At 49.5% G+C, this 21680-nt stretch overlaps 12 protein-coding genes and 1 non-coding gene across 13 annotated transcripts; 6 read left to right on the plus strand and 7 right to left on the minus strand.

Moving 5' to 3' along the window:
• Positions 1 to 206: 206 nt before the first annotated feature.
• Positions 207 to 1505, plus strand: PICMEDRAFT_20501 (hypothetical protein; the record flags this gene model as incomplete). The annotated part of the gene is made up of 2 exons (XM_019162159.1): positions 207 to 791; positions 1023 to 1505. Coding segments are annotated over 2 exons (1068 nt in total), but the record flags the coding sequence as incomplete, so codon positions are not given.
• On the plus strand, positions 1450 to 3763 carry PICMEDRAFT_139850 (hypothetical protein). The gene has a single exon (XM_019160167.1). It carries the CDS (start codon positions 1540 to 1542, stop codon positions 3718 to 3720), a length of 2181 nt encoding a protein of 726 aa, XP_019018086.1. The 5' UTR covers positions 1450 to 1539; the 3' UTR covers positions 3721 to 3763.
• Positions 3764 to 3806: 43 nt separating this feature from the next.
• Positions 3807 to 4568, minus strand: PICMEDRAFT_72991 (hypothetical protein; the record flags this gene model as incomplete). The annotated part of the gene is made up of 1 exon (XM_019164355.1): positions 3807 to 4568. The coding sequence occupies one exon, from the start codon at positions 4566 to 4568 to the stop codon at positions 3807 to 3809; it is 762 nt and encodes a 253-aa protein (XP_019018087.1).
• Positions 4569 to 5677: 1109 nt separating this feature from the next.
• On the plus strand, positions 5678 to 6605 carry PICMEDRAFT_139873 (hypothetical protein). The gene has a single exon (XM_019160170.1). It carries the CDS (start codon positions 5883 to 5885, stop codon positions 6570 to 6572), a length of 690 nt encoding a protein of 229 aa, XP_019018088.1. The 5' UTR covers positions 5678 to 5882; the 3' UTR covers positions 6573 to 6605.
• PICMEDRAFT_139846 (hypothetical protein) lies at positions 6605 to 6934 on the minus strand. The gene has a single exon (XM_019160165.1). It carries the CDS (start codon positions 6827 to 6829, stop codon positions 6638 to 6640), a length of 192 nt encoding a protein of 63 aa, XP_019018089.1. The 5' UTR covers positions 6830 to 6934; the 3' UTR covers positions 6605 to 6637.
• A 67-nt stretch (positions 6935 to 7001) lies between these two features.
• PICMEDRAFT_16774 (hypothetical protein) lies at positions 7002 to 8757 on the plus strand. Its single transcript, XM_019161336.1, has one exon. The coding sequence runs from the start codon at positions 7035 to 7037 to the stop codon at positions 8655 to 8657; it is 1623 nt and encodes a 540-aa protein (XP_019018090.1). The 5' UTR covers positions 7002 to 7034; the 3' UTR covers positions 8658 to 8757.
• A 63-nt stretch (positions 8758 to 8820) lies between these two features.
• Positions 8821 to 8894, minus strand: PICMEDRAFT_t85. The gene has a single exon. It is a non-coding gene; the product is annotated as a tRNA-Asn (tRNA).
• Positions 8895 to 9429: 535 nt separating this feature from the next.
• On the plus strand, positions 9430 to 10995 carry PICMEDRAFT_33738 (hypothetical protein; the record flags this gene model as incomplete). Its single annotated transcript, XM_019162840.1, has 3 exons — positions 9430 to 10062; positions 10105 to 10434; positions 10534 to 10995. The coding sequence occupies 3 exons, from the start codon at positions 9430 to 9432 to the stop codon at positions 10993 to 10995; spliced, it is 1425 nt and encodes a 474-aa protein (XP_019018091.1).
• Positions 10996 to 11380: 385 nt separating this feature from the next.
• PICMEDRAFT_19114 (hypothetical protein) lies at positions 11381 to 11773 on the minus strand (the record flags this gene model as incomplete). The annotated part of the gene is made up of 1 exon (XM_019162106.1): positions 11381 to 11773. A coding segment is annotated over one exon (393 nt), but the record flags the coding sequence as incomplete, so codon positions are not given.
• A 494-nt stretch (positions 11774 to 12267) lies between these two features.
• PICMEDRAFT_16777 (hypothetical protein) lies at positions 12268 to 15510 on the plus strand. Its single transcript, XM_019161337.1, has one exon. The coding sequence runs from the start codon at positions 12522 to 12524 to the stop codon at positions 15387 to 15389; it is 2868 nt and encodes a 955-aa protein (XP_019018093.1). The 5' UTR covers positions 12268 to 12521; the 3' UTR covers positions 15390 to 15510.
• Positions 15511 to 15550: 40 nt separating this feature from the next.
• On the minus strand, positions 15551 to 17125 carry PICMEDRAFT_72996 (hypothetical protein; the record flags this gene model as incomplete). The annotated part of the gene is made up of 1 exon (XM_019164356.1): positions 15551 to 17125. One exon carries the CDS (start codon positions 17123 to 17125, stop codon positions 15551 to 15553), a length of 1575 nt encoding a protein of 524 aa, XP_019018094.1.
• A 203-nt stretch (positions 17126 to 17328) lies between these two features.
• PICMEDRAFT_16779 (hypothetical protein) lies at positions 17329 to 19185 on the minus strand. The gene has a single exon (XM_019161338.1). It carries the CDS (start codon positions 19090 to 19092, stop codon positions 17380 to 17382), a length of 1713 nt encoding a protein of 570 aa, XP_019018095.1. The 5' UTR covers positions 19093 to 19185; the 3' UTR covers positions 17329 to 17379.
• Positions 19186 to 19322: 137 nt separating this feature from the next.
• On the minus strand, positions 19323 to 21602 carry PICMEDRAFT_16780 (hypothetical protein). Its single transcript, XM_019161339.1, has one exon. It carries the CDS (start codon positions 21415 to 21417, stop codon positions 19435 to 19437), a length of 1983 nt encoding a protein of 660 aa, XP_019018096.1. The 5' UTR covers positions 21418 to 21602; the 3' UTR covers positions 19323 to 19434.
• Positions 21603 to 21680: the final 78 nt, after the last annotated feature.

Below are 21680 nucleotides of genomic sequence, written 5' to 3' on the forward strand. Positions count from 1 at the left end.
TTACAGAGCACTCCATCTCGTGGACGGACAGTCTCGGGGTGTACTTCACGAGCTGGTGGAAAGACTGCCGGCACTACGAGGACAGGTTGTTGCGGAACCTCTCGTTCTACCGGACGGATGGTGTGGCGATGGAAGGGCGACGGGTTGAGGTGGTTGAGACGGACGTGTCCGACGAGTCTTCCCGCGGGAGAGACCGGGGGCGGACGTATATCCACGAGGTGTGCATCACGAACACGGCCAAGGCTGCCGGAGATGGAGACGGAGACGGAGAAGGGATTGACATTGTGCTAGTGCACGGGTATGCGGCGGCGTTGGGGTTTTTCTACACAAACCTGGAAGGGTTGTCGTCGATTCCGGGTTGCCGGCTCCATGCGATCGACATGCTAGGGTTCGGCTGCTCCGGACGGCCGTCGTTCCCAGCACCGGCAGATGGAACGACGCCGATGAGAAAGGTTTTGAACGCAGAGGCATTTTTCGTGGACTCGTTTGAGAGATGGCGGCTGAAGCGGGGGATCAAGAAGTGCCACGTCATAGCGCATTCGTTGGGCGGATACCTGATGTCGTGCTACTACTTGAAGTACGGCCGGGATGTGGTGGAGAAGCTAGTGTTGGTGTCGCCCGTCGGGGTCGAGGACAATGACCTGTCTGCGTACAACCGGTTCAAGGACAGGGACGGTAGCGAGGACGGCGACGAGGAAGGTGCAGGACAGCTCGACGACGGGGACTCTGCAGCCGCCGGCGACGACGATGGCGACGGCAACGACCGCCAGAGCATCGACCGAGAGTACCGTGTGGCGAAGAACCAGGGTGTGGATCTCACCCGGGAGCTCACAGACCATCTCCACGACGGACGAGACGGTGCCGGGGAGGGGCAGTCTGACGAGGCGTACGGGTACGACGACCTCGGTGCTGATTTCGACGACGGCTTCGACGACGACGACGACGACGACGACGACGACGACGACGCCGCGTCGTTGGTCTCGGTCGTCTCCGGCCACATGGAGCAGCCGACCCGTGTGGAGGAGCTCATGCGGCAGATCAAAACCCGTGTCAGGCCCGGCAAGCTGCTCACCCGTCTGTGGGAGTGGAACTACACGCCGATCGACATCGTGCGCTGGTTTGGGCCCTTTGCCGGCAAAGTCGTCGCCATCTGGGTCTACAACCGGTTTGCACGGGTCGGTGACGCCCAGCAGCTGTGGGACATCTGCATGTACACAACCAGAATGTTTCTCGAGCCCGGCTCCGGCGAGTACTGTCTCGGGCCCATTCTTGCCCCAGGCTCGCTCGGGCGTCTTCCGCTCTCCTGCAGGCTTCCGAACCAGCTCCGAGTGCCTGTCTTGCTTCTCTACGGCGAGTTAGACTGGATGGACAAGACCGCCGGCTACGCTCTCTGCAAGGCCATCAACTCCACTGGCGGCACGGCCAAGTTTCGGGTCGTCCCGCACGCCGGTCACCACCTGTACGTCGACAACCGAGCCGAGTTCGAGCGCCAGGTGCTCACCTTCTTTGCCAGGTAGTCTTGTAGAACCCACACGGACCATGGGGGATTGCTATATGGTAATAGATAAGATAAGGTATAGAAATGTTATAGACAATCCGCCTGCCAGGGAAGCGAAGTGGCGCACGCCGTCCGAATACGGTAACCGGGCCGAAGCGGCTAGCGCTCAACGGTTGGGGCGGTCCGGTGTCCAACGGCTGGTGAAGAGAAGTATGGGGTGTCCGGGGAGGAAGGCTGGTGGGCTCGGAGTAGGGGTCGGAGGGGCTGGAGAGTCTAAGAGAGGGCACAGAGACAGCAAAAAGACTGCACAGAGACAGCAGAGCATGGCAGTGGGAAGCACAGTGAGGAGTCGTATCCGGTTTGTTGGGAGTAAGACGAAACGATCAATTGTCAGCTGCAACGAATGCAGACGACGCAAGAAACGGTGTGATGAAGAGAGGCCGCAGTGTGGGGCCTGCACGAAGCGGCGGGTGGATTGTGTGTACCAGCGGGACCGGTTGGAGGAGGAGGTGGATGGGGGCAGTACGGTGGCGACGAGTGGGGATGGACAAGCGGGGAAGAGGGAGAAGGAGAGCGGCGGGCAGCTGCTGGCAGTCGCCAACGCCGGTGGTGGAAGTACGGTGCTGTCGCCGGGGTGGTACAAATACATGGTGTTCTCCCCGGACGGAGACACGGATTTCCCGCCGTTGGAGTCTGTGAGCGGAAGCTTCGACGCAGGTGTCGACGTGCACCTCAACCTTGGTCTCAACCCGGGCCTGTCGCAGGATATCGGCGGCCTCGGCGGTCTTGGCATGAAGTTGGAGATGGACCTGGACTTTGTGGCGAGGAGCATCATCGACACGTTCAGTACTGCGAGGTTTGCGGCGATCCGGATGGACGAGGGTGTCTCCGCTAAAGCTGCAGACAAGTTTCTCAAGAGCTGCGCTCTCTTGCTGCCGCTAGCGTATCGCAGCCGGCCGGTCCGGATGGTGCTGTGTGCCTGGATCCTGTCGATGAAAGGCGACACACGCACAAGCCAGTTTCTCGACGAGGCGCTGGGCATCTGCGACCGGCTGGAGCTCAAGATCGACTACAGCAACGACTGGCACGAGGACGATCTGATCGACTACATCGTCAGCTTGACCTGCCTCACAATCATCTCCACAATCAACGGCGACACGGAGCTGTGGAAGATCAGCTTTGAGCGCTTGTACACCGGCTTGCGCAAGGTCGGGCTTGACATGCTTCTGCTTATGATCAAGCGGCAGGAGAATAGACACGTCCTTCTGTGGGTGATCAACTGGTTCTTCTACCAGGACGTGTTCAAGATGATCAAGGTGACGTCGAACCGGCTTCTTGGGCCGCTGTTCTCCAAAAAGGAGTACCTGAAGTTCATCACAGGTGGGACGCCGCCGCCGGGGGTGGCGCTGGTCGAGGAACTGGCTTTGAGCCCGTCTTCGACCCCACCAGAGGGAGATGGCTCCTCGAACTCGAGCGTTTCCACAAACTCTGAGAAAGACTTCCATTTGAAAAAGTTCTTTGACACCTCGATCTCGTGCTGCATGAACCTCTATGTTGTCTTGGGCGAGATCAATGCCTTGTACGATCAGTTTGCAATCAAAATCCAATACCCGATCTTCATCTACTACAAAAATGTGGAGCCTGCGATGAGGAACATGACCGAGGAGGAGCAGCTTGAGTTTGTCCACACTGACGTCTATCTCGAGTACGAAGAAATCCGATACGGGTTCCACAGCTGGGTGCAGAAGAAGACGGACTTTTTGCAGAAGAGGGTGCAGGAGTGCACAATGGTGAGCGAAGGTTACGGTCCCATCGAGGAGGAGACGGTGGCTTATTTTGAGGTCATGAAGCTCTCTGTGTTACTCTACTTGAAGTTCAAGTTGAAGGAGCTTTCAGCAACGAACTACGAGATCAAGCAGATTGTGTTGGGCATCTTTGAGAAGATGAGGTTTTTGCTAAGGCACACGAACGGGCGATTCAACAGCGGACAGTTGCTGTTCCCATTTCTCATCATCGGCGCAAATGTATGCGAGATGCGGGACCGGATCATGGTCAAGAGCTTCTACCTGAGTATGGTGAACAGTGTTGGGTCGAACAAGCGGAACTTGGAGCAAATCTGGACGATTGTGCAGGAGTTCTGGCGCCTCAACCCGGACGGTGTGAGTTTCAAAATGTGGCAGAACATTCTCAACAAGTACGACTGGAACGTGTGTGTAATATGAAACGGGAAAATTAGAACATAATAAAGAAGCACAATTAAACAGGTTTTTTTTGTAAAGCATATAAAGGGGCTACGAATAGCACCAAATCAGACAAACAAGAACTCGAGAGGAGTGCCTGCAAAGAGTCGTAGTCCAAATGGTCTGTCCTCCTGGACAAGTAGAGACACGCTGGCGTTGGAGGAAGCGGTCGCGCTTGAGATTTCACTGCTGCTGCTGCTGCTGTTACTGCTGTTCGAGTCTTCGTATTCGCAGTACCTGTAGTCCAGCTTGTGCTCTTCATCTTCGAGTTGGCACTGATAGTGATCAGGCGCCTCACCGTTAATGTTGTCGGTAGGTTTTTTTGGAGAAGTGGGAATGGCCTTGCTGAGGCATTGCAGCTCCAAGTCGCAGTCAAGGTCGAATTCATCGGAATCCAATTCCAAATCTCTGTTCTCGACGCTGGTGTAGCTGGTGTAGCTGGGGTGGGTGTTACTGTGGGTGCTAGCACCAGCGGGGGTGGGTATGGCAGTGGAAGTGTAGATATGGGTAGTGTTGAACCTCTGTGGGTTGAATGAGCGGAAGGTGAGGAAGGCCAAGGTTGCGTAGCACATTCCTGCAAACAAGTCTAGTCTCCAGTGGTGGTCCAAGTAGATGGTTGCCCACCACTGGACCATGACGAATGTGAAGGAGAGGACGACGAGGAACTTGGAGGTTGTGAACCAGGAGATGTACATGCAGGACAGGACTGCCATGGCGCTGTGTAAAGAGGGGAGTGCGCCGAAAACGATGGGGGACTTGTGGAAGCCGTTTGTGGCGAGGTGGGTGCCCAAGGAGGAGTCTATTCTGACCAAGCCTGCGGCATAGCCCATGGTGGAGTAGTCTGCGGTTGCGTTGAGTCCGTTGAGGTGGATGAACCAAGGGGGGGAGGAGGGGAGGAGGATGTGGGTGGAGGATGTGGGTGGAGAGGCCGAGGATGTTCTGGGAGCCCAAGGACCATGCGTAGGAGGCCAGCACGCCTGGCGGGTGGAAGACGTAGAGGTAGACGGAGGTGACGATGGGGACGATGAGGTGGAGGAGGACGTAGGACGTGTAGGAGAGCAGGTCGAGGAGGTAGTTCTGGAAGGTTGCGGCGAGGAAGTTGAGGGTGTTGAGGACGGGCCAGGCGAGGAGGAGGAGGGAGAGGAAGAGGAGGCCTGACTGGGGCGGCGGGCTGGGGGAGGGTGCAGGGTCTTTGCGGCAGGAGGGCAGCGGGAAGTCGAAGCAGAGCCGTGCGATGGGCAGCACGACAAAGACCACCACGACCAGGTAGAAAAGGTATGCGGAGCCGCGGTGGGTGTTGAAGCAGGTGTCGTCTGCGAGCGGCAACCAGCTGACGTTGATGGCGGGTCTCCAGTCGACGGGGATGAGGGCTGCGTTTTTAAAGAGCGTTAGTCAGAGGAGGACGGGCGAGAAGTTGAGGGCGAAGTTGATCACGAGGCCGGAGGGCGATCTGCCGTTGAGCACGGAGCGCACGACGTGCTGGAGGAGGTCTGCGGGCGCCATGGGGATGGTGTGTGTGTGCTGTGTGTTGGTGTGTGCTGTGCGGTGCTGTGCGGTGCTGTGCGGTGCTGTGCCCTGCCGGGTGTGCTGCGGTCCTCGAACGTGTGCTGTTTGGTCCGGCTGCGGGCCGCTGTGTGTTTGTTGCGCCAGAGGTCTTGCCTGAGTTTCCTCACATGGGAGAAGGGCAACTACCTGGCGGCGAGAGGGCACAACAACAGCACAGCAAGACCCCATCAGGGGCACAACCGCCACCAGGGGCGTGAACTCCTCAACACCGGACCTTCCCACGAGCGGGGACGTCGTGTGCCGGCCGCAGGCACGCTAAAATGCTTTTTTTTCTCCCGAGCCGTGGCTGTGCTGCGGGGATCGGGGCCGGGTTTGGAGCACAATAGGCCTGGCGCCTCACACCGTGTCCTGTGTCCGGGGGGATGTTGGTCTGGATCCCTGTTTGCTTCGGGGTGTTTACCTTGCCGTGTTTACCTGTGCGTGGCGGCGTGCTGTGCCTGCTGCTGGTTCCTGGCTGGCCCTGCCACCGACCTGGTGCTACACCACCTGCCGACGCCCCGCCGAGCCGACCCAGACAGTCTGCGGCGCGACACTGCTCGGCATAACACGCGGCGGTGCCTGATCGCCGGGAGAAAGCGATGAGCCGGCGGCCGAGGCCGAGACCGAGGCCAAAGCCGACGGTGACGCAACGCGGGGCAATGACGTCATGGTCGATCGACGCGGGGTCGATCGACCCCGGCCGGGCTGTGCAGCAGTCCCAGCCGGCTCGCGGGCTCGCCGCCTGCTGCCCGCTGCCGGAGCACAGCGATAAGCGAGGGGAAAGAGTGACCGCCGTTTCCGAGAAAAGGGAGACCCAGAGCAACATGGACCCGGCCCTGCTCCTCTGCGGACTTCACAACAGCTCTGCACTCGCCTACCCCCCAGCACCGCCGCTGATGACCATGCTGCACACACGCTTCCTCCTCTCCAAGGGCTTCGGGTGGCAGGACGACCTCGAGTTCTGCCCCGTGGTGCTGGACGCGGCGGCAGCGCCGGGCGATAACGCCTCTGGCGCCAAGACCGCTGCAGACAGCAGCCAGCACTACTTCGTGCCCACAGACGCCGCCTCCGCCGCCGCATACACGCTGCAGCACAGTCCTCCGTCGTCGGCGGCGTCGTCCGCCGCCGCCGGCTCGGCGTCCACTGCCGCAACGTCGCCAAACACCTCGCTTTCGGCCAGAACGGCGTCGCCGCTCATCCACACCCCGAGAGCAAAGAAGATCTTGGACATCGTCAACCCCCACACAGGCCTCCGGGTCGGCTCGCCCTCCGCCAGAACCCTCCAGTAGCCACAGGACCGGGCTGCCGGAGTCCTTATCTCGCCACCTACTCATATACCTTCTATAGCGCCACCTTAATATCTGTGCTTACGTAACGCCCCCGCTCTCTCTGCCTCCCTCTGGGGGGCCGCCGTCCCGCTTCGGAGTGTCCTGGACGGGATGTGTGCTGTCTCGGCAGCTGGTGCTGGTCTGCACCCCTGCTGGCCAGCTGGTCTGCACCCCCTGCTCTGCAGTCTTCCTCTCGTTGCGTTCCGCCTCTTCCTCATCACCTCCTTCTCTCTGCTCCTCCCTCTTCCCGCTTCCCTCTCTCCCCACAGAGCCGAGCCGCGAGCGCCGGCGAGCTCAGCACCGGCAGCAGATAGGTAAATAAAAAGACACACTCAGACACACCCTAAGCACACACCCTAAGCACCCCAGCCAGCCCCCGCAGCACCACAAAACAGCCCCCGCCGTCCCCCCCAGGCCTCCGCTATGGACTACGATGACTTCTCCCACGACAACAACCCCTTTGCAGGCTCCAACCACTTCTACTCCAACGGCATCCTAAACCCGGCCCCCGACTTGGACACGGACGAAGCGAAGGAGGACAACGAGCAGCACGGCGATCACAACGACGACGGCAATGACGACGACGACGGCGACGGCGACACCTTTGCAACAAGCTCCCTCCTCGACGACGAGGCAAACACCACCTCCAAGTCGCTGCCCATCTCCGCCTCCGAACAGCCCACCTTCTACGCTCCGCCTCCACAGCTCCACCGCCCAGCCGTCCCGGACTCCCCCACCCAGCAACCCTCCCCCTACACAATCAGGACGTTCGAGGTCGGCAAGGACTTCAAGGGCTCGAAAACAATCTTCTACAAGATCGAAAACACAATCAACGACACCTTCACACTCAGACGCTACAACGACTTCAAATCCCTGCGCTCCTACCTCTGCAAGTTCTACCCCTACCTCTTCATCCCTCCTATCCCGGAAAAACACTCCATTAGCAGGTTCTTGAAAAACCCCTTCAACTACAAAAACGACATTTCTATCATCGAACTCAGAATCAGACTCCTAAACTACTTCCTTTCCAAACTCAACTCCATCCCTCAACTCTCAAACTCTTCCATCACAATCAAATTCCTAGACCCGCTCATCACAAACTGGCTCAATTGTCTCAAATACCCGCCCTTCACAAACATCAGCTCGAACTCCATCTTGTTGGTCTCAACAAGAAACCCAACAAAACCTTCTCCTTATTTCTCCTTCCTACCAATCCCACCGTTGGCTCTGTTGAAAAACTTCAATACCGAGTTGAACTCAACCGTCTTCCAAAAATTGGAACTGAACTTGAAAATTTTCCTCAAGATATCAGTTAACTTAGAGTCAAAAATCAAAAAGCTGATCAAAACCTTGCATTCACTAAGATTAAACATGGTTGAATTTGGTGGCTTCCTCAACATCTTCAGTATCATCGAAAACCAAAATTCTAAAATCGAAAAATTCGGAAATAAAATAGACTTAAACTTCTTGAACATCGAGATCTTAATCAATAACCTAATCATCAAAATCAAAGAACCCCTCATAATACTAAAAAATTCAATCATATATCTTCTACAGATGCTCCATTTCAGAAAACTGAAAGAACTACAATTGGTCTATTTCCAAAATATCATTTTGAAAAAGCAAGCCAAACTCAGGTCTCTGCTGAACTCCATAAATGTCAATCGTAGTAACACAGAAACTCAGAAAAAAAACTTTATCAATATGAATTCCTCAAACAGCCCAAGTTTGAATTTGGCAATCCAAAACATGAAATCTACTTCTTCCCACTCAGCTGCCTCCGTTAACTCATTGTCTGATGAAACAAAGCAATTGATCAAAAACGAAATTAAGATTATGAATAACGATCTAGATCAGAACTTGATACCCTGTTTCACAAACCTTCTAGATGATGTCAACTTCTTGTCCACACAGGTTGAAAAGAACGTCAATCTCGAGTTCTCGAGTCTGCTTCAATTGCTCACCAAAATATTGGGTGATTGGAATTCTAACGTCTGGGGAGAATACTTGACTAATTGTTTGAAACTTTGGGAGAGTCAGCAATAGTACTTACTTTCGTCATTAATTTATGTTCTTATTTTACTACTCTATTGATTCCTAATTTAATGCTTTCTTTATAAATTCATCCTAATCTTATTCATAACATTCTTTATCGTTCGGCTACATAGAAATCTAGCAGAAAGTAAAAAAAGAAATGAAAAAGCAAATCCGACCGGAGTGAGGGTTGAACTCACGATCTTGCGATTAACAGTCGCACGCCTTAACCAACTTGGCCATCCAGTCTTTTACAACGTTTTTATTTTTTTCGTTCTCCACCTCACTAGTCTTCAATGACCCAAATAAATAAATTGAAATCTGCTAAATATTTAGTTGTTGGCTTTTACTCAATTGATTTGAATTTTGGAAAAATAAACATTATACATTTAGTTACAACAGGATTACATAATCATTTCTTACATAATCATAATACATTGTTGTGCATGCTCTCACGTCATCCCCTTGTTCGCGGTTGAGCCATCTTCCGTACTAACAAAGTCCCAAAGCGTCGACCTTCCTATCTCGCAAAACTGCTTATCGCGTAGTCTATCCGCCGATAGCATGTTTTTTTTTTTTCAATACATTTCATCCTTGACAAGAAAGGACTTGGGTTTCCGAGACTAACCTTTATATAGTTCGGGCGCTATATATAGAAAAACTTTGCCGTTGTGTCAAACGCTATTGTTTCTGACACTTTTTCCAGCTCATATAAACGCATACCATCAATTGTACAATCGTTCTCTTATTCGTTTTGATCTATCCTAAGGTAATTAACCAACTAATGGGGAAGGGAAAAACAGAAGTTATCGTTATCGGTGCAGGAATCTCCGGTATTAAAGCTTCATTGGACCTAGCCAATGCAGGAATTTCTTCGCTTGTTCTAGAGTCGAGGGGTAGGCTTGGAGGACGCCTCTGTACTGAGCAGATGGAAAGTGGACTTTCTGTGGACATGGGAGCCTCGTGGTTCCACGATTGCTACACAAACCCGCTGTTGAAGAAGTACTGGGAAAGCGGGAAAGTGGATTTCCATTTTGACGATGGTAAGTTTTCCTACTTCAATGAAGAAGGACTTGTCGACGAAAATAAGCGTTTGGAGCCAGTCGCCAAAGAAATTGAGCTCTTTATGGAAGATTTGTACACCAAGATTCCAGCAGATAAAGATATTAGCATTAAGGAAGCTGTTTATCAGTATTTGAAAGACAAAAAATGGTGTTTGACTGACTATCAGCTGAAGCACGTTCCTCAGTTGGTACGTTATTTTGAAATGTGGATCGGGTCTTCTTGGGAAATTTTGAGCGCCAGAACGATCGCCACCGATAAACATAAAGGAAGAGACGCCATGGTTATGAACGGGTATAGTACAGTATACAATGGTGAGCTTGAAGAACTAGTCAAGGCTGCAAAGTTATCTTCAGTTGATGAATTGGTGAACCCTGCATCCACGCACTATGAAAAGCAAGGTGGCTGTTCAATAAAACTCAACAGCGTCGTATACAAAATCGAGTGGGATGCAAAGAAGCGGGAGATTGTCGTCCACTCAAAGAACTCTCTTACGAACAAAAGCGAACAGTTTAGATCAAACTTTTTGGTTTTCACAGCTCCATTGAGTGTGTTAAAATTGACAGATCTCAAAGAAGAAGGCGCAATCGAATGGACCCCGCCTTTACCACCAACTTTAAGAAACTCTCTGGATAAAGTCAGTTTCTCGAACTTGGGTAAGGTTTTCTTCGAGTTCCCTGAAACTTTTTGGAACTTGGAAGACGACAGAATATTATCACTTGCGAGGGTCGACCAGCACTACTACAACTCCACAAAATCGGACTCTGCAGCTTTCTCCTCTTTTGATTTTTGCAAGGAAAGATTGGACAAGCCAATTGAGTTGAAGGGGAAAATTCCAAATGGACTTGACTACACAATACTTTTCCTAAATTTGGCCAAACCCACACAAAAGCCACTTCTGCTAGCTTTGATTTCATCTCCGTTGACACAATATATAGAACAGCAGGAATCGCAAGAGGTGATTTTTGAGGTTTTCAAGCCTGTACTTTCTCGGATCACTAACCTGAAAGCCTCTGAGATTCCAAAGCCTCTGCAAATCAAAACCTCGAAGTGGTCTGCTGATCCTTATGCAAGGGGAAGTTACACCGGTGTTACAGTTCGGGATGACTACGAGGTGGCATTGGAATATTTGATGAACCCTACTGGCATATTCGATGGGTCTGGAAGAGTCAGATTTGCTGGAGAGGGCGTGACGGATGACGGAAATGGATGTGCACACGGTGCTTGGGTCAGTGGAGCCAGGGAAGCCGAGTACATCAAACGCGTGGTTAACAAGGCCAAGTTCTAGACAGTGGTTTTCGCTTTTTCATGCTTCTTCCTATTGAGCACTTTATACGTTTTTTAGGCACTAAATACTGAAATCAGCAACAACAAAAGTCGTTGTTGTCCGAAGAAAGCTTTTTTTCATAGAGTACAAGGAAAGAAAGGAGGCATAAAAATGCGGAAAGGGTGAAGACAGAACTGGAAAGGAGAAAAGAGAGAAAATAGAGAGAGAATAGATCAAGTATAGAAAAATAAGTTAAAGTAGATCAAAAGAAAAGCCTATAATACACACATTGAAGGGACAAAATGATATTTAAAAAGGAGCGTAAGTAATCAAGGGGTCAGTATGGTGTAAAGCCACCTCTAGCACCACCTCTGCCACCTCGGAATCCACCGCCTCTAGCAAACCCGCCTCGAGGCGGAAAGCCGCCTCTGCCGCCTCTGAACGCACCACGGCCACCCCTGCCCCTGAAGCCGCCTCTGAAGCCGCCTCTGCCTCTGCCCCGGCCCCGGCCCCGGCCTCTTCCGAAACCTGGGACGTTCGTTCTCTTCTGTATCACCTTCAACGGCCGGCCCTTGAACAACGCCTGGTTGTGCTCTAGCGCCTTCGGAATCGACTCCTGGCTTTCGAACTCCACAAAGCCGTAACCCATCGGGGTGCCCGTCACCCGGTCCGTCAGAATCGTGATTCTGTTCACCGTGCCGCACTCTTTGAACAGCTCCTGCACCTCCTCGGGAGTCGCAGCGTAATCAATGTTCCCGACATAGATCGACCGGTTGTCGATTTCTTGTCTCTCCTGGATGCTCATGTGCTTGCCGTCGTCCTCGCCAACGCCTTCCCCGGCCTCCTCGACGCCGCCAAGCTCCTCGTCGCCGTCCACCTCGCCACTCACTGCCGCTCCCGCCCCAGCCTCTACCTCGCCGCCGGTTTCGTACTCCACAGCTTCGTCTGCCTCATCAGCCATCATCTCGTCTTGCATCTCGTTCAACTTCGCCGATTCCTCCTCCATCTGCGACACGTGAGAGCGCATTTGTTCGAGCTGATCCTCTTGGAATTGTTGCTGTGCCTCTTGTTCTTGGTCCATCCTGTCTAATAAGTGCCTGCTGCTTCCTCTTGCGCTGTGCTATGCCTGCTCTCCGCTTTCTCCGGAGCCAGATCTTCCAAACAATCACATATAGCACACAACATGCCTCCGTCTTTCAGTGCTGAGCCGGCCTTCTCCACGTTTTTCCTCCGTTGTGCCCTCCTTCCCACCATTTCTCGCCGAACTCGTCGTTTTTGCCACCGCGGGAAAGAGGCCGGCCTGCGACGTGGCACATTGTCGCTTCACGACATCTTTGGACGTCGCGATGGGGGCTCTCCTTTTCTCCCGCTTTTCCCTAGTCTTGGGGTGACAAGGGGCCTTATCTCTGCACTGGGACACGGCACGCTTGGAGGAAGGCTCTGTGTTTAGGGCTCCACTGTTCTACACTCTTACAGGGTTACACGCACAGCACAACACAGTATCGGAAAGACAATCCGGATTGCAGATGTCATTTTCATCAGTGTACATGGCGGTGCTGCCGTGGCTGCTGCCATTGGCACTGCTGCCCTGGCCCAAAACAGGGCAAGCCTTCGGCTTCGGAAGAGCACTGGACAGCCTCGACGAGGCTAACACCTACATACACACACACGAGGGCGACAACGTTCCCACGAGCTCAATAATAGATGTGCTATCGGCAAACGAGTCGTACAGCCATCTTCTTCTCACGCTGCAAAAGAGTGACTTGGTTGACTACGTCAACGAACTCGCCAACGTCACGTTCTTGGCCCCGGTGAACGCCGCCTTCGAGAGGCATGAGATCCCGATCGGCTCGACCATGTCCAAAGACGAGTTGAACAGATTCATCATTGACGACGTGATCTTCCGGGAAGAGATTGTGGGCATCAAGATTGTTTCCACCCTCAACCACCACGGTTCCCCGTACGTGGAGCTTTTCCAGGTCCCGCTTTTGCTAGACCACCGTTTCGATGAGGACGGTGAGAACGAAGAGGTGTATTTGGTGGAGAACGCCAATGTCTTGTTTGATGACCAGTACCTACCGACGATAGACACAGTGGTGCTCACAATAGATGACCTCTTGACAGATCCGAAGGAGACAGTGTGCCGATATTTTTTGAATAGTCTAAACAGAAACACCGGAGACGAGCGCTTTAAAGTCTTCAGCAGCCTGCTACTGAGCGAAAGCACCTGCAAGTCGCTGAGAATGTCGAATATGACCTTCTTGACACCTTCGGACCTCTCGCTTCATTTGAACCACATAGAGCGTAAATACCTTTCGCATATCAGAGGTATGGACGATAAGAATCTTTTCATCTCAAACTTTCTCGTTGACGGTATTATTGGTGGTAATCTTGAAAACGATACGATTACCACATCTAATTGGAACAACGAAAAGCTCACATTCTCATCTTCCTACTTAGGCGACGAGATCATAATCAACGATGAAGTGCGTGCAACCGCTTCCAACTTCTTATTATCTGATGGGATTATCCACTACTTCGAGAACGAGATTTTCGATTATAATGATACCAAAAGTTTCCCGGTATTTACAGCTCGAAAATATTTGATTGGGTTGGAGTATGAGGATTTTGTTGATGAAATCGATTTCCGGAAACTGTCCGAACTCATAGACGACAACACGCTCAACCAGACAGTTCTTGTTTCAAGAGACTACGGAATGATGGGTTCCTTGAAGAATGGAATGCTCTACCATTTCCTTGAAGGAAACAATGAGATCAACCTGGATACAGACGAAAACGTGCTTCTTACGTCCAAATATTGCGTTGATACCGATACTAATTCGAAATTCTGTCAGAGAATCAAATTGGAAACCTCTCCAGAAGGTAAGAAAGTGCTCAACTCAAATTCTAAGATTGTCAATATTGTACCATACAGAGTCGGCAACTCTTCAATTTACATAATCGATAATGACATCTCTCTTCCGACAAAACTCCAGACTGCAATTGCGTCTGAATTGACAGGTTATGGGAAATCCACCCAATTTTTGAAAAAATTCAACTACTCCAAAAAACTTTCGAAAGATAACACTTTCTACACTGTCTTTTTACCAGCAACTGAACTCTGGAATGCACTAGATTTGACGCTAGACTATTTGATTGAAAACCCTTTACTTCTTGAAAAAATATTAGACAACTTGATTTTCAAAGGAGTTCTTTATCATGATTTTCAAGGAGAACAAGAGTTTGAGACTTATGGTAACTCTAAAGTGGAAGTAAGCAAAGACAATCTGTTGGATGATAAAATAGTGATCAACAACTCTACAAATCTCACAATATCGTTTGAATCCCAAATCTTGTATTCCAATGGAGTTGTTCATCCTATAGCTGATGAAATACCGTTACCGCAGGATATGCGCATTTCTAACCAAGAACTACTGTCGGCACAAGATAGTTATGAATTTGAGAAAATCTTGGATTTTTTGAACTTAACTTTTGTTCTAGATTCAGCCAAAGGATATTCAGTAATGCTGCCCTCAAGCAAATCTTTATTGCAAGAAAATATTACTTATTTATTGGGGGATATCCAATTTTTGGAGAAGTTTGCCAAGCTACACATACTCCCTCCAGGCTCGCTGGACATGATTCTAGATTGTTACTCAGCCAGCTCTGAGACATCCCCACTATTACATACGGACTACAGGAATAGTACATCGTTGACAGATATACCAACGCTAATGAATGGCACGCATCTAACATGCAGAGAATTGGCTTCCGGTGGAATGATGCTGAGTATAACCGAAGGAAGTGGAAACGAAGTGAGAATTTTAAGACACGGAATAACTATCGACAATTCGACCATTACCTCTGGTTTATTGCTACTCGATAGACCGCTAAATCCAACTTGGATGAACCACAATGACGGCAAATTGTATCTTCATCTTCCACTATTCGCAATTCTAGTTGGCATACTTATTGGTGTCGTATGTGTACTGCTCACTTGCGGATGCTGTCTGATGTTAACATTCGGTAATTCGAGGAAGGGAATTGACGGGAGCGACGGCGAAGGATTCAGGGATGATGAAGGAAGAATCGAACACGTGATAAGCGTAACAGAGACTATGCCACTCTTAAATGATGAAGAAGGAAGTAGTATGGATAAAACAAAAAGTGCTGGTGGCAGTAAAGACGGTGTCAATGGTGGCACAGATGATAACATATCCGGCTATGTGATTAATAAGGACACTACCCAGGAACAAATTGGCAGCTCAAGGGCATTAGGGAGAAGTTTAGGACGTGATGGTTTCAGCAAGGAGAATAAGGGAAGTAAGGTGGGGAGGCGCTACAGTACATTTGATGCCAGATACTCTATGAATGCATCTGCTTCTCCTATTGATGTGAATAATAACGCATCTTAAATTACGCTTTTCTAGTTTCATTTCATATTCTTTTAGTTTTACGTTTTAATTTATTCTCTTCGGAGAACGAAGTTTGGCAAGCCAATGTAGTTACAAATACTTAATTGTATATCATGACAATGTAAAAATGTATAGAAAAAACTATAGTTTCAATGAATTTTTTATGCGAATTCTGTGGCACGCTTGAACATCTCTAGCAACGCACTGTAATGCCCCAAAATTCCACCAATAACAAACAAATGCCAAAGGTTATGGGAGTTACCTATCCAATCAACCCACCACAGAGAGGTAAAACCGTGATTGCAGGTATGTGCTGGCTTTTTGCGAAGGTACTCCAAAAGTGTGCCTCGTTTGTCCAGTTCCATGATTGTGTCGTCTGAAATTTGAAAATCATCAATTTCAACGTCAGATCTAATGCACTCAGGGAAAAAGGAACCATAAAATACCACCCCTGAAAGATACCAGACAAAGGAGATGTACAAGGGTGAGAATAGGTTTAATGCGAACTTGAAGTTATGGACAAGACAGGAGCACATGAAGGAAACAACACCAAGGAAGGACAAGGAGACAAAGAATAAAATTCTGATAATCCTGGATTCTGGTCTGTCAAAATATGGGTGCCATGCCATGCCGATGCCGACCAAACCTGCAAGGGACGAAAATGCAACAAAAGCAAATCTCAAGTTTGGATAATCCTTCAGTGAGATATGCTCAGTCGTGATGATCGATGAGGTGATCAAGACTGTAATACCACTGTAATCGAAGCAAGCGAATTTGGAACGCAAAGATAAGAAGCCGATGTTGGTATAACTATGCCATATAACAGAAAACATTAAGCAAGTGATAGCAGAGGCAATAAACAGGTAAACTATGGCATGGTCATTGGCAGAGGTGGTGTATTTAAAATAATGTTCAGAGCTTGGGAAATCGTAAAAGGCAAGGTAGAGTAGGTAAAATGTGCCCAGGAGGTGCGTCCAAATGTTGACGGTTTCATTATGCCAAGAAAAGGCACTCAGCATGGCTGTAACGTGCGATTTGGCAAATCTGTATCCATAGATAATGTATCTGTTTTCTCTCCACTGGAATGGCAGCTCGTAAAAGGTTAAGTGTCTGTGGGAGGAAACCGTCATTGCAGTGTCATAGTTGTAAAGAGTCTCCTTCAAGGCGATTAATCTTTCGCTTGGGTGGGTTGCAAGGGGAGGCAAGTTGTGGTGGTGCTCGAAATCGGCCAGACGGGCGTTGAGAAGCTGGATGGTCTGGATTAAGCGCTGTCTTGTCTGATGCTTTTGTTCGACCACTTCGCCAGGAAGCTTTTCCTCGTTTCTCTTCTCCTCCAGCTCTTCCTCCTCTTGGTCGTAGTAATCGTCAATAATTTTCTTCAAAGGGTGCAGGTTCTGCTGCTGGTTTTTGTAGAGAAACCCCTTCACAGAAGAAAGCGTGTCAACCAATTTAGAGTAGGTTGGAGTGTATGATTTGAGCGTAGCAGCTGTACTGGAGGCGGTCGATTCCACACCGGATGCAGACTGTGCTAAGTATTTCTCCATCGAGGAAAGTTTTGTTTCAAATGTCGATAAGAACCGGTCCACCTTGTTCAAAACAAGAGTCTCCATGACGTCCACTCCATCAAGATCAACCTCGGTGTCGTTCCCATCCCCAGCTTCGTGGAGAATCGACGTCTCGGCAGTGAGGCTATCACTGCTCCGAGCCTTATTGTTTCTGTTCACAAGCGTCGCCATAGCAATCAGCGTGGTAGCACTAGTCAGATAGGGACAAACAAAGCACCTGGCAAAAAGAGAAACACAAGAAACAACTTCTGTCACACACAAAGGCAGCTGAATTGTAATCTACACAGGAAGCTATCACAGAACATAACAGGCTATCTTCAAGTCTAGGCCGTCTACAAACATGTCGCCAAATCCAGCCAGGCAAAAAATCGTAGAGGGGAAAAAAAACGTGCGCTTACGTAAAATAGACATAACTTATTAAAAATCTAAAAACCTGCCCATTCGATGCTGAAACACCGTATTTTGCCAGAACCAGAGCTGGTATTGCCAGCTTCTCCACGGCCGCCGCTCCTGTCACCCTTACTGCCATCGAAGAACAACCTCTCTACTATGCTTTTGTCCTTGTTACCGGCATCCACCGTCCCGCCGACGATCCACACCTTGCGGACGCCTGTGGCTAGCCGGCCTCGGTTGCACATTCGGAACAATCCGATATCCTCCTTGTAGTACTCTTTTGTGTCGATAATCTGCTGTGCGTGGTACCGCAGTGGGTCACCTGGATATGAAACAAAAACACCACCGAAACGCATCCCTGGCAACAGATAGAAGCCCAGTTGAGACTTCAAGTGCTTGTAGACGAGGAAGTTTAGCCAGATCTTGTCATAGCACGACTGGTTGTCCTCGTAGTGCATGTGCTCGACCTCGTAATCTATGAGTTGCTGCAATAAACCAAACTGGCGGTAGCTCTTCGCATCGTAGTACTTTTTCAGAAGGCCATCCCAAAGAAAGGAGATTCTTGAGTCGTCGGTGGGAGTCTCCATAAAAACAATTTGGTTTTTCTTGCTCTTTTCATGCATCTCTCTGCTCTTCTGTTTGGCATCCTCGATGTCTTTTTCTTTTCTCTCCTTATCGTTGATTACCTGTTGCAGATCAGGCATACTTGCGCTGCTGACCAACACGTTTTCTAAGGGTTTCATTACTCGCCTGTCTTTTTTGATAATGTTCAACTTCTTCATCTGCTCTTCAATCTCCTTCTGCTTCTCATCCCGCCAGCGGTCAAGCCTATCCTGTAAATCGTCCACGACCACCCTTCGCTTGCGGTCATCATCTGCCAGTTCTTTCAGATATCCATTCTTCACGACTTCTTCAGCATCCACCAATACACCTACCCCTTCATGTAGACACCAGAGCACTTCATATAGACTCAACCTCCATGGGAAGCCCAATAGCGAGTTTTGCTGTGGTGCTAGGGGCAAGGTACCGGACAATTGTCCTGTGATTCCATGTTTGATAGTCAAATCCTTCATACACTCACTGCTGAAGATAAGGACGTGGTCTCCGTGAACAAAAAGTGGTATAGGATGCTTCTCAGCATCGTCCTCTTCGTCGTATTCTCCATCGTCGGTGGAGATCACTAGACCATTGAGCGTGGACATGTTAGAGACATTTGAGATCGATGTCGATCTCGAGTCGCCATTGTTAACAGCTTCAGCGTTGCTTCCAAAATCATCATCGCTTTCAACGTCACTGTTGTACTCAGAAGCCACAATTCCACCATAAGATGGCGTGGAAGAGGGCGGAACCAGCAACTTGCGACCATCTTTATCGTCCGGAAGCATGTTGTTTGATATGGAAAATGATTTTTTCAGCAGAACGGGGTTTTGCAGACTGGAATCATCTTTTCTGTTGGCAACGCTATTGTTTCTGTCGAGTTTGACTTCTCCATCTTCTGAAGCCACAGAAATTGGACTCTGGTATGTCCCGTCCATCGGAGTTCTTCCACCGCTGCGAGGGACAAAGTCTATGTCTTCATTCTCATCCTCGCCTTCCGAAGAAGTGAATCTCGCCAACGGCGAAGGTCTCCGTGGCACGTATTGTTGCTGTAATTGTTGTACGTGGTGAGAGTATGGCGTTTTTGGCACCGGTGCAGCCATCTTCATCACCACGGTCGAAGGAGTGATGGGCGATTTGTCGGTCATTTTTCCACCAGGGCAATTCCTGTGTTTTTCTTGCAAAATGTATTCACTTTAACGACAATAGGTGACCATGTGTACTTGGCTAAAGGCGGCTCGAAAGGATGGGCGAGTGAAGGAGGAGGCTTTCTTCCGTCTCTCAGGGGCGGACGGACTCTATCTTTTCTTTTTGCTTTTCTCTTTTTTTTTGCTTTTTTCTTTCCCTCGCTCCGGCCTCTTCCCCATAGTTCCACAGTTTTCCGAAAATTCTAGCTGTTTCTTTCTTTCTTTCTTTCTACTAATATACAATACATTCAGTCGTTATATACAAAATACGAAACATATACACAATAGTTATACAGGTTCTCTTCATTCTTCTTCAGAACTTTCTTCGTCGCTATCCTCGTCACTGCTGCTATCATTACCTCTGGCGTCAGCCTTGCCGTTATTATCGGCACCCACTGCATCGAATTGTGCCAATTTCTGTTTTAACATTTCAATCTTTTTCTCCTCGGAGTCAGGACCGTTTTTCTTGCTGCGCTTATTCTTGTTTTTCTTACCAGCCACCAAATAGCGGTATAACTTAGAAAGAGTGGCGTTGTCCAGCATGTCCATCTCTAGCTCGATTTCGTCGTCGTCCTGTAGGTCGGGCACACCTTCTTTGATGATGGCAATCACATTCTTCAACATCTTCTCGTTGATATGCTGCATTGCCTCGGAAATTTCTTTCTTCATCTCGTAGGTGACATGTTTTGGATAGAATGAATCTTCATCAAAGTTATCATTCAAATCACCGTCACCCTTGCCCTTCTTGCCGGACTTCTTGCCGTTTCTCTTTCCTCTCTTGCTGCGCTTCTGTAGGCGTTTCTTCATCCATTCCTTCTTCAACTGATCGTACTTTTCTTGACGCATTTTACGTAGATCTTCTGTCATTCTTTCGATATTGGCCAGTAAGAATTCGATGGTTGGGTCGGTGATTGAGTTCATGTCAACGTTAAACTCCTCCTCCTCTTCTTCGTCGTCTTCGTCTTCGTCATCACTACCAGAAGGTGACACTGGAGTATGCGGCCTCTTGGACCATTTCTCGTTGAAGATAGCTTCGAGTCTGTGCCCCATCATATTGACGGCCGTGCCTTCAGGATTGAAGGTGAAACAATTCGTGAAGACCAATCTGATGTCTTTCTCAAAATCGCTGGCGGTTTCGTAATCACCATTCGTCAGCTTATTTTGTATCGTTCCCAAATCCATAGGGGTCTTGATGATGTCGAAATATGTAGGACAGTCCATCGACACTGGATCGACAGGCTCTAAGAATGGCCATGATATGTTTTCGTATTTCTTGGAAAGGAACTCTTTCATGATTTGCTGACAGTATCTAAGTTCAGGTTGGTACTTTTTCTTCTTAGGCCTAATATCGTAAGGCATATCTTTAGGTTTGGGAGGATGGATTTCTCTCTTTGGACGACCGTTATCGAAGCTGGATACCTCCCTTCTGATCTTTGGAACATCAGCACTACCGTTTGCAGCAGCTGTGCCATTTGTAGCTTTCCTACGGGTCGATTTACCGCCAGTCGAAGCTCTACCGCTATTCGTTGTTGCAGGTAGGTCTCTTGGAGGCATATTGAGTGTGTGTTTCTCGAAACTTGCTTGGATATTACGAACCATTTGGGAAATTACTGAATCTTTGCCATTGAATTTGAAGCAGTTTTCCACCATCAAGTTGAAGTCGGCAACCAATTGGCTAGGGGCTTCATACGCATTGGCGTTGATCTTTTTCTCAATTGTCGACAAATCCATTGGCCTCTTGATGAAATTATAGTAGAAAGGTATATTTAGTTTAACTATATCAACAGGATGCAAGAAGGGTCCTGCATCCTTTAACCTTTTTATGGCCTTGATTGAGTTCAGGGCGTATTTTTTCTGGTGGGGAGGCAGAGGATTTTCGGGTAGATTGTTCATATCTGGCTCAGAAGGAGGTTTAGGGGCAGGTACCATTGGAGGAGCGGAAGGATCCGTGGTCGTGGTCTTGCCGCCCTGCGAGCTCTGAGGAGCCGCTGCAGAACCGACACCCGTGTCTTCCTTGCTGGCTGCCGATTCGCTATCTGTCTTGAGCTTTTTCTCCAGAGGTTCGTCTTCGGTGGCAGTGCTGCCACTGCCGCTGCCATTGGCGGCATGGTCGCCGTCTTCCTCTAGCACATGCTTTTTGGAGCTGCGCTCGGGGTCTGTTGTTACAATTGCATCGCTGGCTCCATCGCTTATGCTCGTCGTCTTGTTCGTTGCGGTCGTCGTGTTGGTAGAGGCGGTAGTAGGAATCGTATCAGTGTTAGTTGTGGTTGCCAGGTCTGTAGACATTGTCACTCACTCGTCCTCTGTTGAAAGATATTCGATCGGGATTGGGGGTAACAGGACAATCAACCGTGCTTACGTCAGCAGACGATAATGAATTGGCAGACTGCAAGGACGAACAAGAAATCGAAAGCGAAAACGCAAACGAAAAGGCCCTAAAAGAGAAAATAAATCAACGCAATGGAAGAAAAAGCGTGGCGAAAAAGACCGAAAAATGAGAAAAACAGAGAAATAGCGACCACCCGCAAAGCGGAAAAGGTTGTTTATTT

The sequence above is a fragment of the Pichia membranifaciens genome, assembly GCF_001661235.1.
Source record: "Pichia membranifaciens NRRL Y-2026 unplaced genomic scaffold PICMEscaffold_3, whole genome shotgun sequence".
Lineage (NCBI taxonomy): Eukaryota > Fungi > Ascomycota > Pichiomycetes > Pichiales > Pichiaceae > Pichia > Pichia membranifaciens.